At 36.0% G+C, this 18,724-nt stretch overlaps 1 protein-coding gene across 1 annotated transcript; it reads left to right on the top strand.

Moving 5' to 3' along the window:
- The first annotated feature begins 498 nt into the window (after positions 1-498).
- Positions 499-11,529, top strand: NTS (neurotensin). Its single transcript, XM_057743054.1, has 4 exons — positions 499-678; positions 2,402-2,463; positions 8,288-8,512; positions 10,764-11,529. The coding sequence occupies exons 1-4, from the start codon at positions 606-608 to the stop codon at positions 10,914-10,916; spliced, it is 513 nt and encodes a 170-aa protein (XP_057599037.1). The 5' UTR covers positions 499-605; the 3' UTR covers positions 10,917-11,529.
- Positions 11,530-18,724: the final 7,195 nt, after the last annotated feature.

The raw sequence follows: 18,724 nt of genomic DNA, 5'->3' as shown, positions 1-18,724 counted from the left end.
TCAGTCCCCAAACCACAAAACACTTGTTCAAAAGTGTGGGTTATCAGAAAAGAATCCTAACTCTTTAAGAACTTCCAAATCTAAAGAATTACTGATTTTAGGCATTCATCCTGGAGATTTTGATTATATTAGAAATAACAGATCTCATGCCTCACAAAATCAAAATGACAACTTCTTAGAGTCACAGAGTGCGAGGAAATGGGGAAAGAATAGTACTAGAAGTTCTTTTCCAGGATGCTCTGTATGGAATTGCTTTTGAATGACTCCTTTTGTGCGTCAGAAATCTGGAGCAGCAGTGGCAATTAGGGAAGGTGTCACTGTTACTGGAGGTTCAGAAGTGGAGAAGAGGTGTGTGGGGACAAAGGAAAAGGGGAGGAGGAAGTGGGGAGTGGAGGGGAGGGATGGAGATGAAGGGCACATCCTGAAGAGATAATCCCCGTGTACTCATGACATCATCCCCTGCATATATATATAGGGAATGGTCAAAGCATCTCTCATAGTTCAGTCACTTCCAAAGTCTGCTAGAGGCAGGAGGAAGCACGAGAGAGCCCCCTTCAGCCTGTCTCTGACGTTAATGGACTTGGCTTGCTAGAAGGCTCAGGAAGATGATGGCAGGAATGAAAATCCAGCTGGTGTGCATGATCCTCCTGGCTTTCAGCTCCTGGGGTCTGTGCTCAGGTAAGCTCAGATGCATTTCACAACTCCCTGAAGTGATTTCTTTTTCCGTTTTTACAGTGTGTTGCCACTTACGTTAATGTATCCAGGGAGAAGAGTTTCTCCCTTATTCTGGATTTGCTTTTCAGTGGTAGAAACTGGATATTTTTTTCTCTGTCTTTCTGATTACAAGAACTGAAAGATTTCTTTTTCCTTTTCAAATCTGCAAGGTTGTAAAAGGGATTTCAATGAAATACTTCATTTTCCCCTTTACAATGCAACCACTAGGAAAAAAAATGTAAAACTTAAACTGATCATTGTCTAATTAGAAGTACAGATGTGGTGCTTGTCAAAGTGCAAACCCATAAATAAAACTGATTCCATTCAAAATATTTTATCTCATCCTCATTCATTCTCTTAGGACATGATGGCTTCTCCCTCTCAAAAATTATTTTCTTCGTTGTGTATATATTAAGATAACAAAGTCAAAATGGATGTTTAATGAGTAAATGAATAAAACATTATTTGTAGAAAATTATCTCTAGAAAAATACACAAAATACCACATCTCTTAAGAAACACTTTATGTAACTTTTCTGCCTGACAAATAGACATATTATTAATTTAACTATTTTTTTGCATGTCATTTATGTTGATACAGAATGTAACTGGAAAAGTGTCATTCCTATATTGATAAAAATTATTTCCCTGTATTTTGCATGTGATAATTAAGAAGAAACCATACATTGTCAAATATCTATCAATAGCTCACCTTTAAAATAAGATTTAAACTTAAAAGTGTAATATGAAATATTATAGTGATTATGATATGCTCCAATTAAGGTTTGAAGAATAATTGAATGATCACATCAAGGTGAAAAAAAGCAAGGGATGAATGCAGCAAAAAAATATTTAACCTGTTTTATACTGTTACAGCATAAATATGATACTGAAATGTTTAATTCAAACTCCTGATATGATTTTATGAATTAACTCAGTATAGTATTCTATAACTTTATTTCTACTACCTTACAGTTTTTCCTAAATTTTTCTTCTCTGTGAAATATTCATTATTGGAAACTGGAAAGGATATTCTAAAAAAAGTCAGAAATTCATTTTCAATACTCTTGTACAGGTATTGATGGACAGCTCCACTTCTACTTAAACAAATTCCTTAATAGCTTGAGATAAAATTGCTAGGTACACGTGATATTGAAGCGTTGTTTAAAGTAGAGAAACAAATCCTTCAAAGTGTATTTTGTAAAATAGCCTCTCAAATTAATCTCAGTGTCTTTCTTATTCTAAAATTATCAATAAGCAATTTCCTTTGGCTTTGTCTTGAAAAATATCTTGTACATACTTTTTCATTATGTTGTTTTTAAAATATCAATATGTATATAGTCTGTATATGTAAATTTTTATTTCCAGTAAAAATTATCCAGCATATATCAAATAATCAGGTTTTTTTAATACTGAGATTCAGAGATTAAACAAGTCCAAATCATCAATAGCTCTCTTGGCATAAAATCATGTGCTTATTTTCTTAAAAGTGCTCCCATTATTCTATTCTGTTAGCCTAAACAAAACTATAATTTTTTAAAATACTATTTTAAGGAGAATAAATACATAGCAAAGACAGTGAACTTCTAAGACAAAGTTTTTTTGAGACTAATCTTAAATCTCTATGATATGTTATAATTACATGATATGTGATTATATAGTAAACATGTGGCTTTGATTTTACTCAGATTCAGAAGAGGAAATGAAAGCGTTAGAAGCAGATTTATTGACCAATATGCATACATCAAAGGTAACTTTTTCTTTTTCTTAAACCAAGGACTGAAAAACATATGAACTCTCACTATAAATATGGTGTCCTTTTCCTATATTAATAACTTCCCATTGAGACTGAAAAGTTCATTGGGAGGCATTTCCTTTTAGGGGTAACTTTTCCTTAAGTTCAAAGTACTTAAGGGTGTTGATGTGACAGGGAAAGAAGTTGTAGTGACTATCAATCACTATATTGCAAATTTAATTAAGTAGTCACATGTATGTTATGTGGACATGCAAATGTATTTTTAAAACTCCTCTTTCCATTCCAATCACATGTACATGATGAAAGGTATATTGGCCTAAAGTTAAATACCTAAATGAAAATAAAGTGACATTTTTGCCTTTTTTGTAATATTGGGGAGAGTGAAATGGAGTTTCTAAATTAAGAATGAAAGTTCATGAAACCCATGAAAGAAATGTGGTACACAGTAAGAGCAACAGACTGGCAAACAGAAGCCTTGAGATCTAATCCTGCAACTGTGACTTAGGAAATATTTGATCTTAAGCAAGGGGGTTAGTTAACATTGCTTGCCTTTGCTTCCTTACTTTTAAATGCCAGGGCTGGAGTTTATGATCTCCTAGACATTTACATTAAGTCCACACCTAGATTTAGATTCTCCTCATAACAGAAGTGTTATTGGTACCTGCTTATTATTTTTATTAAATCAGGTAAAACTTTGTACTGGGACTTATTATTCCTCTCTTGGGGTCTTGAAAGCAAGATTTTTAGATTCCAACCTGTGCCTAAGAATAAAACAATTAGAATATACCCGATTACCATGTACCACGCAATATTGATTTACCCAGAGTGAGTTAATCAGTGTGTATCTAAATGTAGAGTTAGAGAACAGGGTTCTCAACCAAAAGATGTTTCTCAAAGAAAAACATGTCTCGAGGTGAGGCAATCACCTGGTGCAATCACTGTTGTAACACTAGTACCAATGCTCAGGACTCCACAGATGCTGTGGGAAGAAAATAAGTGCTCAGAACTCCTCCTGCCGGCTCGGGTTTCTCTTGGCTAATAGGATGAGCATGTTCCAGGTGCAACAGCCCCTAGTATATAAGTAGAATTATGTTCGATAGTGGGTGTGAAGGGGAAATACCCATTTTTGTGTGTGTTTAAGAGTGTGGGGCACTATTATCTGAAAACTAACAAATATGTTTCCTACTACTGTCCTTAAAAGGTGTTTGGGGAAAATTTAAGCACCTATATATTTCCCACAATTGCCCAAATCTGCAAAAGTGGAACACATTGAAACCAAATTCTACCATAATTTGGTAGGTTTCCTATCAAGAATGATCAAATTTCATTTAGCTATTAAAATGCAGTGAACAAATATATTTAACCTTACAATAACAGATCCTTTGTTTAATACTCAATCAGAATAGCAATGGCTTTAATCACTTCAACTCAAACAGGAAGACAAGTGAAGTCAATAGTCTGTTTCGAAGAATGGAGCAGATTAGTCTGTCTTAGTGTCTTGGTAGAGATTTTACTTCTATGATTTCAAGTTTATGTTGACAAATAAAGGTGCTAAATCATCTCCAAAAAGGGTTATCGTGTGGGGATTGGTAGCTACTTTGCAAAAAATGTGGGAGTAGAGGTTATGATTCCTTCCCTGGCCAAGATGCTGTAAGGGAAAAGCAATTTCTGTACGTGGAGTGGTTTAGTTTTATTCTTAAGAAAAATACATAGCAAAAGTGCAGACAGAATAACATATTTCTCTTTCATTCAATCATGGGATATATTTGTAAAACAGATCATGGAAGAAAAATTTAATCCCATTGCTTCTTTGTTACTTGAAATAAGTAAAATACAGACTATGATGGAGAAGCACCCAGAAGCATAATTATCCCAATTTTGCTGCTAGGATGGGGACAAAATCTCATTTCTTATTTTTTATAAAACTACTGTCACTTTTTTCTCTGTGATTCAATTAGTTTTTGGTGTGTGTAGCGTTCTATGCAAATGAAAACTCGAAACTTTTGACCATTTAAAAAATGCTATATTAAAATTTTTAAAGAAAAGTATTTGCTATTGGTTTAACTCCATTATTGAAAGCTTCAGCTTTCTTCTTTTCATTCTAAAGGTAAAATATGTGAGCAATTTCAATTTTAAAGTAAAAATATTTTGACATTTAAATAGTAACATAGAAATACACTTAAGCAACAGAAGGTCAAGAGAGATTCCAAAGCTTGAAGAAAAGTGGAAGATAAAGAAATTTGTTTTCACAATACAATTCTCTTTATTACCAATGCTAGTGCTTTGGTATAGTTTTATTAAGAAAGAGAACTTTGTACAGTATGTTTTCTTTAGGCTGTCAAAAAAGCTGCTGGAATGTTGTAATTTTCTATGATCTAATTCAATGCCTTGAATATAGTAAGAGTTTAATAAATATTTGTGCCCTAACAATAAGAATCTAGGATTTATTACTAGCCCTCACCTTTTGTATTCAGCTATAAGAACTTCAGGGCTCCACCACAGATGACTTTATTTTTACTCAGGTGAAATGCTTGAATTCACCACAAATTCACCAATTCATATGCTCGTAATACACTTAAGTGTATTATAGATAGTGACCATTAGTAATATAAATTAGGTCCCATTTAATTAGGGAAACCAAAATTTGACCAGGATCTTATTCAGTATTAGGGGTTTAATCAAATCATGGTAAGAACCACAAATATTTTTGTTTTCCTCATTTTGAAAACAAGAGAAGACAATATTCTAAATTTCTTATCTATAGGCTTAGGTCTATTATAAACATTTATATAAAATAATTTAATAAGAATGTTTATTGTTAAAGCAAATTATTCATGACACTTATTAAAGATAGCAAGGAAGACTTTATCCAAGAGGAACTACTACAATGAGGGTTTTGCAGAGATCAGGCTCAACTCCAAATACAACAAGGACAACTGTGGATTTACAGCCAAGGAGCAGGGTTGGGGGGGGGGGGTGTCAGTGTATGGAAAATTACTAAGAGGAAACACTAAATCTAGGAGGAGTCTTGCTAACTCAGCAGAATGCTAGGATGATCAGATACCAATGGTGAGACATTTATATTAACTTGACTCAGAAGGATTCATGCTAAAATTGGACTAAGTGGACCAAGGACAGCGCCCAAGGGGGGGACCTGGTCAAGAAGAGGACTCAGAGGAGCCTGACTCAGATTTCATCAAAGGGAGGGTCTTTGTCATTGTCTTGAGTGAACTATTTAAACCTTATAAGAAATGTTCTCAAATACATATCTATTTAGACATCCTATAGTCAAAAGTGCTCTGTCTGCTGTGCTTCTGAAGTATGACAGTAAGGTGCTATTAAATAGTACTACTGAATGATTTAGTGACTGTTTTAACTGGCAGAAGAGAACAAGATGCTTTACTCAGTTTACTCATCCCAAAAAATAATCAGACAACATAAGTCCTGACAGATACTTTATGAATAAAGCATTCTGTGGTTAATTAGTTTGGGGAGCACTGGATATTATGTTGGCACCATTGAAAAGTTACAATGCATATTTGAAAGTAAAAAGCTCTGGGGATACCTAAATTCAAAAAGCCTTTAAATTTCCTTTAAATGTAAGTTTTCCAATTTTCTTGACAGTGGAACTCTTTTAAAAACAAACAAACAAACAAACAAAAACTGAGTACAGAGCTGGTGTTCTAAGGAAAACAATCAGATGATCTCTAAAGAGCTTTCTGAATGTAAAATTGTAGTATCCCATTAAATGGTAAGACATGTGGTGTTGCTGCCACGCAGTGGAGCATGTTGCCTCTAAGTTTCCCCTAGAAAAATTCAAGCAACGGGCTGATTCAAGGGGCATAGTTGGAAGCATTTCCAAACTGGTTGAAAACATTATAGTGAATGTCTTTGTACTCACAGATTTGCATGTCCCCAGGATAAAATCTTAATCAAAGGGTATGCACATTTACACTTTCAATACATATTGCCCAAACACCTTTCAAGAAGTTATGCCAATGTGTACTCAGACCAACAAATATTTAGAAGAGACAGTGTCTGTTTCTCCTTATCCTCATAAGTATATCAAGTGTACTTACACATTTTAGGGTCTTCTGATCTGATAGTAGCCAAGATGAACATCATTCCACATATTTCTGTTTCATTTCTTCTTTAATGAGAGATTCTGTGACTAGTCTGCTCACAGTATTTATCTGAGGTTAAATAATTTTATATTTTTCATTGGGACATTCACCAACTTCTTTTTGAAGAACTCTACCTATGTTAAGTATATTAACATTTTGTGGCAGCTTTTACAATATATCTTGCTTTTTATTTTAGTTCAGACTGTTAAGTTTTGAGAGATAATTTACACATTTCTGTATTTAAAATAATTTTTTAATGGATTCTGGTTTGGATATTTGCTTAATAATATTTTTCCAAATTCATAAAATAAACTACATATATTTACATACTTTTATTTTCACTCATATTTAACCCATCTGGATATTGCTGGACTATAATATGTCAATAAAAGTTATAACTAGATCTAAATCCAGACTTCCCCATAGCCAACTGTCCCAAGGATTTCAAATGCAAACTTTGCCGTATGCTCTTCAATCACATGTACTTGGATCAAATTTTGGACATTATATTCTCTTTTGTTAAGTTTTATGTTTATTCTTGCTCTATTAATTCACCCTTTGATTACTGAGGATGGAAGATGCCTTAGAGGACTGGAGCGGGGAGGGTGGGGGGGACTTGAGGGGGGGGAGTCAAGGAAGGGAGGGAATACGGGGATATGTGTATAAAAACAGATGATTGAACCTGGTGTACCCCCAAAAAATAAAAAATTAAAAAAAAAATTCACCCTTTGATTACTGCAGCTTTAAGATACTTTTTAATATCTGGTAGAATAAGTCCTTCCTCATTACCTTTTTATTTTTCTAAACCTTCTTAGTTCTCACACATTCATATTTCCTAATTAACTTTGTAATTATTTTGCTACATTCCCTCCTCTAACTTCCAGCCTTCCCATATTTTCCATATTAGAGCTTTGATTTGCAATTGCATCACATTTCGAGAATAATTCAGAGAGAATTGACACCAATAGAACGGACATTAATATTTTTGAGTCTTCTCATAAGTTTTGTGGTCATTCAAAAAAAATTCTTTTATGTTCTTCAGAAAAAAATCTATGCTTTTCTTCATCTGTGCCCTTTGAGATGTTTGTTAGTTTTTGTGAATTATTTCACATTTAGTTTCTCCGAAAATTGGCAAATGAGAAAATTGTTAATTATGCTAATAATGGTTTCAGACAAGATCTTATTAGAAAAGGATGGTTATTTTAGAAACTATTATAATTTTCAAATAAATAAATTGGTCAGTTGTGATGCTACCTGAGACAACTATTAATGTGTGGAATAGATTCGTGGTCTCACAATACTGTAATTGCCCAAATCTATTAGTATCATCTTGGTTGCTGTTCCATTGGACACTAAACTGGAGTGTAATAGAGTGTGGTATTTTTAATATATTCACCTGTGATGTAGACATATATATTTATGTATTTCTACTTACTATAATTTCTATTTTCTTTCATGCTTTGCTCATGTATGTATGTGTTTATGTGTATTAACTTTATTGCATTTCTTAAATAGAGGATATGAAGTATTGGCACTATTCAACTTTGTGATATGAAGTTACTAAATTAATAACAGTGTTTTTGTTAGGCTAGAGTGACAGATCCTAAAAGGTAATGGCTTAGCACAATAGAAATTTATTTCTAACTCTCACAACACAAATTTTAATTGCAATAACTATTTCTTTCTAATTTCAGATCAGTAAAGCAAGTGTTCCCTCTTGGAAAATGAGCCTGCTGAATGTTTGCAGTCTTATAAATAACCTGAACAGCCAAGCTGAGGAAACAGGAGAGTTTCATGAGGAGGAGCTTATTACAAGAAGGAAATTTCCCACTGCCTTAGATGGCTTTAGCTTGGAAGCAATGTTGACAATATACCAGCTCCGAAAAATCTGTCGCAGCAGGGCCTTTCAACACTGGGAGGTAAAACAAAAACCAAGTATGAATATGATTATGGTTGTGCTAGTTCACTCTTATTTGTGGTGATTTATTTAATCCTGATCATCATGGTAACAGGAAGACTTACAAATATTAAGGAAGAATAAACCATGTGTTGAGGTTAACATTCCTTCAGATCTTCAAAGTGTCCTGCAAATATTTGGAATTTAGCAAAATATCTTCTCTTTGGTCTTAAAAGGGGGATCTATCTTACGGCAGATTTGATCCACATGCTTTTATTGTGGATGGCATGCTTAGGCAATTTTTGGTGGTAGTGGTGGTGGCATGCCTAAGAAACTTAGGAAACTCAAAATGTTTTCTTAGAAACACTAAGTCTTGTGTTTTATTTATAAACAAACAGAACACAAAAGGCTCCATTTGTATTTGACTATATCAGGCAAATAAAGCCAGAATGGTAAGGATATTCAATTAAAATATGTCTATTTTAATTGAGCATGTGGATTGTGGATTTCAATCATCCTTAGAAGCTAAATTAGGTCCACTATGGCTAATATAGCCAAATTTCATTATCCAGAACTACCACGAAGGACTGGATGAATCAGTTCTATTAAACATTACACTGGTGACTCACCACCTTTGGTTTGGAAATGTTTGGAGGAGAAAAGAGAAACAAAAATCTTTAAGAAAAAATAAGAAGAAAATTTAAAAATTTTCCCAACAGGGGAAACATTTCTTTCAGATTAACCCCTAAGAGAAATTTGCTTCATGTTTCATATTCTGGGCTTACACCAACATTGGGGATCTGAGGGTCTGAGGGTGCCTTTCCTGCTAATATAACAACATCTGTAACACACTATCACAGAGATACCCTGTGGAAAAGAGGAAATGCAATGTAGAACTTCTAGTGTTTATTCTAACTTGTAAACAAAATGGTATTTTCCAGAATAAAAAAAAAAGCTAGTTTTAATTTTTCTTGCTGGACTGTATATCCCTTAATTCCAATTCCAGCTAAATAATTTTCTCTTTAAAATATTAGGTCAATAAAACTTGAAAAGTACTAATTTTAACATAGGGAAATATCAATTATGTGCTATTTCTCCAGGAAAAAAATAAACCCTCAATAAACTATAATACAGACAAATCAGGTGCACATAAGATTAAAACTTTTGCTATATTAAATGTTACTGAGTGATTTAAAATAAAATGATAGTATTACTCAGAGTGTAGTGCAAGTAATTACAGACTATGTGCACAGAGAAACACAAGATTAAGAAACTAGATTGTCTGACAGTAGTTGTTTTTCTTTCTCTGAAATTGAATAGCTGTGGGTTGAAATAAAGTACTTGTGATACGATTCAATGCATACAGATTAGGATTAAAAACTTAGTCTCCTGTCAGTATGAGTTATAGTCACCCCAAAGTTTAGAATACAGTCACAAATATGAATACAGTTCTTATCTTGAGCATTGATTTTTTTTAACAAAAATTCATGTAAATCATGTACAAAACTCTGAAAAGAGTTCCTAAATATTTTATGCCAGTTGAACATTCTGAATCAGAAGAGTACCATCAGAAAAAGTATTTGGAACCAATTTTAGAATGCAACATATTCAATAAAATATGAGACAAGATTCTACATGGAGATTAACTCCCTTGAGCTTTTTTAATGTGAACTTGCTTTTAATGATTAATTATTAAGAAGCACAATTAAATATCTTTACCAATTAAACAGAGATTTCACATATGATAATTTCTACAACAGCTGAGCAAGTAGGCAGAACAAGCAGTTCTCTATGACTAAGAAATAGATCTTTAGAATGGCTTTCAAGTCACATCAGTAATTAACTTAATTGAATATAAAATTCCATTGACCTCTGAGGCCAAATCTGGTTCAATAGATTCAAAACTCTATATTTGCTGTGATTTATATTTCTATCTTTTGGTCTATCATAAATTGAAGAAAAATACTAAAGTTATATTGTGTTCCTTCATTTGGAGATACTAATATATGGCCTTGACAAATAAAGAAAAAAAAATTTAAATGCTAGCCTGATGAGCACTGAACAGAGAATCAGAAAAATTATATTCTCATCCTCTCTCAGCCACTTGATAGCCAAGTGTCCTCAGGCAAAACACTTAATTGCTTTAAACCTCATACATCTCATCCACATATGTCTTACTGTCTGAATAGCAAATGAGATAAAAGGTAGACAGATACTCTGAAATGGAAGACTTTATGCATGTAAGTTTCATTCATATTATGTCTATCTTGCAGTTGATTCAAGAAGATATTCTTGATACTGGAAATGACAAAAATGAAAAGGAAGAAGTTATAAAGAGAAAAATTCCTTACATTCTGAAGCGGCAGCTGTATGAAAATAAACCCAGAAGACCTTACATACTCAAAAGAGGCTCTTACTACTACTGAGAAGATAAATATGTTATTTACATGTGATTGTGATTTATCATCCTTTACTTAAATATCAAATTATATTTGTGTGGAAATGTTGCAGAACACAATTATTCTGTCTCTGCTACAACTGTGGTTTATCATGTGATTTTTCTGCATTAATATAAATTGGACTAAATGTTTTCAAATAAATCTAGATCTTGAGCATGATGTGTTGTGTATAATTGGAGTAGATATTAAGTGACATATAGAATGTTTTGTCATTTTGCAAAGCACTTAATGGGTTGTTGAAACAGTCAGATTGTTTGACATTCTAAATCAAATTATAAAAGATTAGGACAGAGTCTTACAGCAAAGTCTAGGCTACATGTCATTAACCCAAAACAAAGTAATAGCACCTGGGTTATTATTTGACTGAATGTTTTATTGAATTAAAAGAAATATGCGCTCTTTTCCAAGACTTACTCATGACTCTCACATATGGGGAAGGTAATAGTAGTAAAATAGGACCATCTTCAAAGAATGTTTAATGAATTATTGTTAATTCTGCTTATCTTAATGAATGATCTTCAACTGAATTTGTTTTTCTGTTAAATCAACTTAATAGCTAATAAAAAGAAACAAACCATCAAAACCTTGTTTCTTTGCAGATTTACTTTCATTAGAAGAGTTACCCTTTATTGACTTTTTTCCCCTCACATCCAGTAAATGATAGTTTTATTTTTAACCTCACTGAGGAATTTGTGTGACTAATTTTTTTCCCACTTAGGAGAACATTTTTGAGGCAAAAGGTATACTTGAAATAACTCCTCGTAAATTCCCTTAAAGACTGTACTTACGGTCTCATAAGCCCTCCCAGCCCTGGCACCCCACCAGAAGTAGTGGCTTCTTAGACTCCCGCTCTGACAGGGGGCCTAGGAGGACCTCCCTTTACACTGTTGCATCCTAGTCCCATAGTCATCTATGAAGGAAGATATCAGGATTTGAGTTATTCTGGAATTTAGGAGTTTTGAGAACTCTGTGTCCTTTGGATAAGATCGCTCCCTCACTTAGGCTAAACCCCACTCAGTAGGATCTAAGTGTAGCTCACGGATCTCTGAGTTTTTCTGGTAAAACCATGACTTCTCACAACCACTTCTCCACCATCTTTTACAACTCTATCAGGTTCAACATTAAAACGTGTCATTTTTCCTGTTCAACATTAAAAAGAACTTTTGTTGACTTTGCATTCAACGGACAGCTCAGATGGGTCTGCTTCTTGCCACATCCACCACTACTGCCTAATTCGCAAGTTTTCCTCCCCTGGGACTGTGACAGTTTCTTCCCAGAGGCTTTCCTGTTATCATCTGATTCGTCTATGTCCACATAGCAGAAAAAAATTTTTTAAAATATTAATTAGATTATGCCATGAGTCTCTCCTCAAAATTCCACAGTGTCTTTCCATTGCATTTTGAATAGAATCCAAATTCTGTCTTAAAAGGCCTGAGATGCTGTGGCATTTGTTAATTTCTCTATTTAATTTCACTCATTATCCTCCAGTCACGCTGGCCTTCTTGTTATTCTTTTAACATATCCAGCTTGTTTCTGCTCCAGAGGCTTTATATTTGCTGAGACCTCTTTTCTGCGAAGCTCTTCTGGTTGAAAATCCTTTTTCCTAGGTACACAGGACATCCACTTAAAGACTACATCTTTAGCCTCTCGTCATGGGAATGACTAAGTTGGAGCCAATGGGACGAGTGGGGGAAAATGTGTATAACTTGTGGCTCTATGATAACTTAAAGAGAAACTTCATTCCCTGAACTTTGGATTTTTTCCTCGTTTTGTATTTTTTGGCCTTAAATGTGAATTTATCTTCACCACACAAATGAATACCATTCTCTTGAGCATGACATTGTTTGATAGAGCTTAAGTCCTTTAACAACATTGCGGAGAAGAGCTGCCTCACCATCCTGGACCAACCAGGCTATTACTTGGAAGAGAAATGCATTTCTAGCTTATATAAGGCACTGCATTTTTCAGCCTCATTGCTACAGTGCCTCACCATTATCTTAATTGTTATAGTCTCCTCCAGATTGTCTCATGTTTTATTTTTTCATGCAATTTAGATCTCTGCACGTACGATATACGTACAGTGAGGATTTTTCTTAAATAACTTCATCCCTGAGTAGATATCCATCTAACTTGCTTTATTTGTCTATGGCCATACCACCCTGAGTGCATCCAATCTTGTCACATCAAATTGCTTTATTTGTGTTCATGTTTGAAAAAAGTTAAAAAAGGAAAAGAAAAGCAGCCACTGACAGCAATCAGCTGGCCTGGCATCAACAGCTAGGCTATGGTGCCCTCCTGTTAAACACAAAAAATTTCATAGAATAAAACTTCAGACAGGGTCATTGTAACCATGATGGCAAAAGACAATAAACAAGGCCACTCTATAGTCATGTCTGGGCAAAGTCAAAAACAAGAACACCGGGGACTTCCTAGGTGGCACAGTGGGTAAGAATTCACCTGCCAATGCAGGGGACTCGGGTTCGATCCCTGCCCCAGGAAGATACCACATGCCACGGAGCAACTAAGCCTGTGTGCCACAACTATTGAGCCCATGTGCCACAACTACTGAAGCCTATGCAACTAGAGCCCATGCTCTGCAACAAGAGAGGCCACCGCAATGAGACGTCCACGCACCACAACGAAGAGTGTCCCCCACTTGCCGCAGCTAGAGAAAGTCAGTGGGCAGCAATGAAGACCCAACACAGACAATAAAATAAATAATTAATTAATTAAAAAAAAACAAGAACACCACAAACCACAGAAATGATCAAACATCCTCCTTTCCTACATAATTTGAGTGACTGCTGCTTTAACTAAGCTCTATTTTTCCACCTCTAGCATAAAAACCACTATAATACCCAATCAAAGAAGTACCCTCACTTTCTGAAAACACCCAAACCAGAGCAAAACCACACTTTCAGAATATTCCTCAAATCACAAGTCTAAATCCTGTTTAAGGCCCCTACATATACCTTCTTATTGGGAGGTCCCATGATTTTCCATGGAATGAGATCTCCAGTACCGGCAAACACAACTTTGTGGGAGTGTGCTTTCTGTGGTCTTTGGCTGGTAGATATCAGCACAGCACATATCATAACTTGAAATTATATAGTCATTTATTTGTTTACTTGTTTATAATTTTTCACCCCCGATAGAATGTGTAAACTTTGTGAGGACAGGGATTTTTGTCTTTCTTATTCAAAATTGTATTCCCAAATTTGAGCACCAGGCCTGGTAAGTGTTAGTAAGGATTTGCTTAATGAATGAATACATTAGCAGCAAAAGGGCTTTTTCTCTTATAATAAGAGGTTTTAGACATAGCTTCTACACATTTTTAAGCCCCAACTTAGTGATTACACTTCAGAACGATTGGTTATGAGCTCAAGTATCTATACAAGGTCCCCGGTCTTATGTGAAGCAACACAGAATGTAGGAGGTTAAACCTCACCTTCACTAACAGTGGCAGCCTGGAGTCATTTTTTGTCTCTTAGATTCCCTTCTGAGAAGAAAACAAACAAAAATGCCAAAGTGAAACTGGTCGTGTACAGTTGACCCTTGAAAAACATGGGGTTTAGGGGCGCTGACTCCCTGTGCAGCTGGAAACTCATATATAACTTCACATTCAGCCTTCCTTACCTGTGGTTGCATGTCTGCGGACTCAACCAACAGGGATTGTGTAGTACTGCAGTATATATTCATGGGAAAAAAATCCACATGTCAGTGGATCGATGCAGTTCAGTCTCATGTTGTTCAGGGTCAACTGTAGTTAAAAGGGGAAGGAATGGTTTTGTGAAACATGAAGAGAATGAACTAACCTAAATTGGTGCTTGAATGTAGGAGGAAAGAAGAAAGGAATATTTTAGATTATTTTGAGATTTCAAGTCAGGAACTTTGTTCTATATTTGCACTTTTTGAGATTTCCCAGTCACTGCTGGGTTAGTTTGAGCTATGTGAGACTTAAATTTAAATCCAGCCCCTGCCTAGGCGTCCACCAAGATGACAACACGGAAGGCTCCTGAATCCCTTCTCCCATAGGCACTCCAATTGTACAAGCCCCCATGGAGCCATTTCCTCTGAAAGAAACCCAGAAACTAGCTGAGCGACTCCTACACATTGGGCAAATGAGAACAACCCACATGGAAACAGGAAAGGCCGAGACACACCCTCGCCATACAACCCACCCTTGGCACCGTGCCACACCATTAGGAAGGAACGCCCAACTCCCAGTGTCACCTTCAGGAGCAAAGGATTTGGACTGCACATCTGGTACTCCTACTTTTAAGACTCCCATTTGAGGGCCTCCCCCTGAGGACCCTCAAGAACTCATTCCTGAAGGCCAGAATGGCTTATGTCCATGAGACCCATCAGACTATGGGGAACAATGGAGCAGTTCTTCATAGGCGTGCTCCCACTTGCGGGGGGTTGTGTACTGGTTTGACATGATTTAAAATCCACTTGTTTTTTGTTCTAAGAATGAAGTTGTTTACATTGAGAAAGCTGTGTCAGGATATCAACATTAGCGTGAACACTCAGTAACTCAGCTATTGACAGGAACAGCTGGAGGCTTATTGATAAGAACTTTGGTGAAAGAGTGACTTTGGCTGGGGAATTTTAAGCTTTAAATACTTAGAGATTTGACCAGCAATTTGAAAGTGTTCAGTCTTGGTAAGCCTACTCTTTGCTAATCAAAACATCTTTCCAAAGATCTCCTGGCTGGGCAAGGCGACTCTTTGCCAAGCAGTGGTGAAACCCATGTAGAGGCCATGAAAAGGAGATCATCTTTCCCATCAACTCTGGCATCTTTATTCCCTAGCAACGGCGCTAGCAACAAAGGACTTCTGCTTTTGCACCAGCAGCTGGACATCAACTCATGGTTGGCTAAGCCGACTCTCCCAAGAAGAACTCAAAGGTACACCTCAACTAATTTGGACTTTATTCCTTTTCTCTCCCCCTTGCCTGAAACAATATGATTAATCCATTGTTAGTTTGCAGTAGGTTATTTCTTTATTGGCTTATTAAGAGACATTATCCTCTATACTATTGGCTTGTGAAATTATAATTCCCGCAGTGAACCTGTGCTAGATAAAATATTGGCAAAGTAATCTCATTGTCTGAATATAATTTGCCACCAGACAAATCATGTGACTATCTCCCCAGGGCTCAGTATACAAAGAGTGAGCAAAACTGCCCATCTCTTACCTTTCCCTACAAGGGGTCTATCTGAATACTAATTCTCTCTCTCTCTCTCTCTCCCTGCTGCACTGCGCGGCTTGTGGGATGTTAATTCCCCAACCAGCGATCAAATCTGTGCCTCTTGCAGTGGAAGCACGGAGTCCTAACCGCTGGACCACCAGGGAATTCCCTGGCTTCTAATTTTAGCACACATTTAGGGGCTGGTTGTGATCCTCCCCAGAGAACAGGGAAACTTGTGGACATTTTCCCCACCTCTCCTTCTGGCTCACTACAACAATAAAATGAAGTTGCCAGAATCTCCCTGTGTAGCTTTCCCACACGTCTGGTGCCACAGCCTTTGTAGCAGCTGCCTGAGGGATGAATTCCCAAGACCACTTCCAAGCCTATCTCTATGCTTTAATTATTTTTGTAAGTCAGAATTAATATTGGACAAAATTACAAATAAGCAATTTTCCCCTGCTTATCTTCTGACACCTATCTTTCGTCATTTTTTCCTTCTCTGGATGACAACTTTATAATGTGGCTCTCAGACCGTTTCATTCCCCCTTAGTAAATTTATTAACATGATTTTAATTATTTTTCTTGGAATCAAACCTTCACCTGCAGGAAAGAATCTCATGTTTGGAAATCATTCATAGCAGCTACAGAAATATTAAAGCAAATTAGTCTCATTTATTCATTTACTCAACAAATACTTCCCAAGCTTTTTCCAGGTGTTGGGGTCAGCACTGTGGATAAAGCTGTGAACAGGACAGACTAGGTTCTCTCCATTGTAAACTTCAAGCTCTTCTGCAAAGCCTCTCTTCTCCTACCTTTCAGGTTCTGCTTTCTCTGCCCTTTTGCTGATCCTGCAACATAAAGTGGTGGATGAACAATTTCCTCTGAAACAGCTTCTCCTCCTGTTGAAGAGAGGATATGTGTGCTGGTAATTACCGTGTTGTCTTTGGTTGGTTGGGGAGGAAGGAGATCTGTGAGTTTTCCTATACGATATGTTTAACTTCTCATTCTTTATTGAGGTACAGAGGATTGAAGTAACATGTTTTAGGGCCACAGAGCTAATTTATTACAGAAATGGGATTAGAAACAAGGTTTTATTTATTCCTTATGTAAACTCTTCATCAAGAAAGACTTCCCCAGGCAAATAAAGCTAGTCCATTACAAAGTATCAAACTACTTTGCTAGGTTGCCCTTACCTAGAAATGGAGAGTGAAAGTTCCAAATTGGGGCCAGGGAGCTTGAGAGGAACTTCCTATCACTGTGGATCACAGACCTCTAGACCAGTATTTCTCAAATGAGGATTGGTTCCTTCATCCAAGTGGAAAATACAGATTCTATGACTCTACTGCATATTTAGTAACTCAGAATCTCTGAGGGGGAAGCTTGATATTTGTATTTTAATAAGCTACCCAGGTGATTTGGATACAAAGTCAAATTTAGGGAACAATTTGCTATTAGTCATTTTAGAGACATTTACCACCTGGTAATCTGTTTGATTTAAATAGTTTTCTTTGTATCAAGTTCCAGGCTAAATAAGAAATTTAGTATTAACTCAGATAAGGAAACAGATGACAAGAACTAAAGTTGTTTTAAAATGTCCTAGTCTTTCTTACAGGGTTATATGCAAAAGTACTAGAAACTCTAAAATCACTAAATAAAACTTTACTATGTTACCCTGCATTACCACTCATAAATATTTATTATTAACTTAATATAAGTTGAGGAAGAAATGGGGGAAACCACTTTATTTTAACTTATCTGCCCTGATTTCTTACACCACAAACCCTCCATCTCACACTAAGACAGGTGATCTGATAGGGTGCCACATCTGGGGTAAAATTTCATTCTGGTAACTGATTTTTCAGTTTTCATCTGGATAATTGTTGATATAGAAGTGAACAGTGTATGTATACTGTATAGTATAGAATGAATCAGCCATTTCACAGGATTAGAATAATGCAAAGCTTTAAAGTTGTGTCATTGATAAAATGTAAAACTACAGTGAAAATGAGCCTGAACTTGCCTTCTGCTCTGAATTCATTTAAGTGTAAAAATACATCTAAATAAGCCACACAGCGTCCAGCATGGCACACAGTAATGCCTGGTGCATGACTTATCTCCTTGGCTTCACCTTCCCTCATGTTCCCACTCTGTGTGTTTGCTCCAAATCACTCTGTGATTTCCTCTTGTGCTTTTTGCTCCACACCTTTTCTCTTGCCATTTCTTCTACTTAGGACTTACTTCTACCCTTGTTCAATTGATCACGTCCCATTCTTTTTGAGATGGAGGTGACATCGCTTTTCTTGGAAACATTTTCTAACCTGCCAGCTCACCATCCAAAGCTTAGTTAGGTCTCCTCTGTATTTGTCCTCTACGCTTCTGTAGTCCCTTGTGTAGGTCCCTGTCAGCACATTTCCTGAATGGTGTGATAGTAGATGGCATACTTCTTTGAAAATAGGTCAAACTTCTTTAAGTTATTATGCCTTGTTCATTTCTGTATCCTGACACAGCCAGGAAGATGTCTGTTGAATGAATAAAGCATTGCTTACTGAGATGGGCAGTGATTGCAATCTCTTAATCTCATC

Source organism: Hippopotamus amphibius, chromosome 7 (genome assembly GCF_030028045.1).
Source record: "Hippopotamus amphibius kiboko isolate mHipAmp2 chromosome 7, mHipAmp2.hap2, whole genome shotgun sequence".
NCBI lineage: Eukaryota > Metazoa > Chordata > Mammalia > Artiodactyla > Hippopotamidae > Hippopotamus > Hippopotamus amphibius.
The sequence above is the reverse complement of the archived record's forward strand: the minus strand, read 5'-3'. Positions and strand labels throughout refer to the sequence as shown.